This window comes from Phaethon lepturus, unplaced genomic scaffold (assembly GCF_000687285.1).
Source record: "Phaethon lepturus isolate BGI_N335 unplaced genomic scaffold, ASM68728v1 scaffold31393, whole genome shotgun sequence".
In the NCBI taxonomy this organism is placed as follows: domain Eukaryota; kingdom Metazoa; phylum Chordata; class Aves; order Phaethontiformes; family Phaethontidae; genus Phaethon; species Phaethon lepturus.
The window spans coordinates 1,882-2,207 of NW_010531697.1; the positions used below are offsets into that span (position 1 = coordinate 1,882).

The window sequence follows — 326 nt, forward strand, 5'->3', positions numbered from 1 at the left end:
GCTGGAGTCTCTGTTCTTCTGGTTGCGCATCAGCGGGCGATGGTGACGCAGGACCTCCATGGAGTGCTGCCAGTGCCAGCAGGAGCGACAGAAGTACTTGAAGCAGATCTGTGGGGAGAACAGAGGGGTAGCACCATGGGGCAGGGGTTTCAAGGCAAAACAAAATACAGACACCAGCCTGCCCTTTGGAAAGGTTTGAGAGCAGAGACCTGCACCTGCAGGCAGGGGCTGCAGCATCCCAACGCCTGGGCAGGGACAGGGGCAGCAGCCAGGCTCTGCCAGCACCCGCTGCCCTCTCTCCCAAGCACAACCCCGAGGACGGTTCC

At 61.0% G+C, this 326-nt stretch overlaps 1 protein-coding gene across 1 annotated transcript in view; it reads right to left on the bottom strand.

Moving 5' to 3' along the window:
- Positions 1-2: 2 nt before the first annotated feature.
- Positions 3-326, bottom strand: part of CPEB1 (cytoplasmic polyadenylation element binding protein 1) — a gene marked incomplete at its 3' end in the record, with an annotated part of 35,007 nt that continues 34,683 nt past the window's right edge. The window contains exon 11 of the mRNA XM_010284646.1: positions 3-108. Within this exon, the coding sequence (XP_010282948.1) occupies positions 3-108 (106 nt within the window). The remainder of the gene's footprint in view (positions 109-326) is intronic.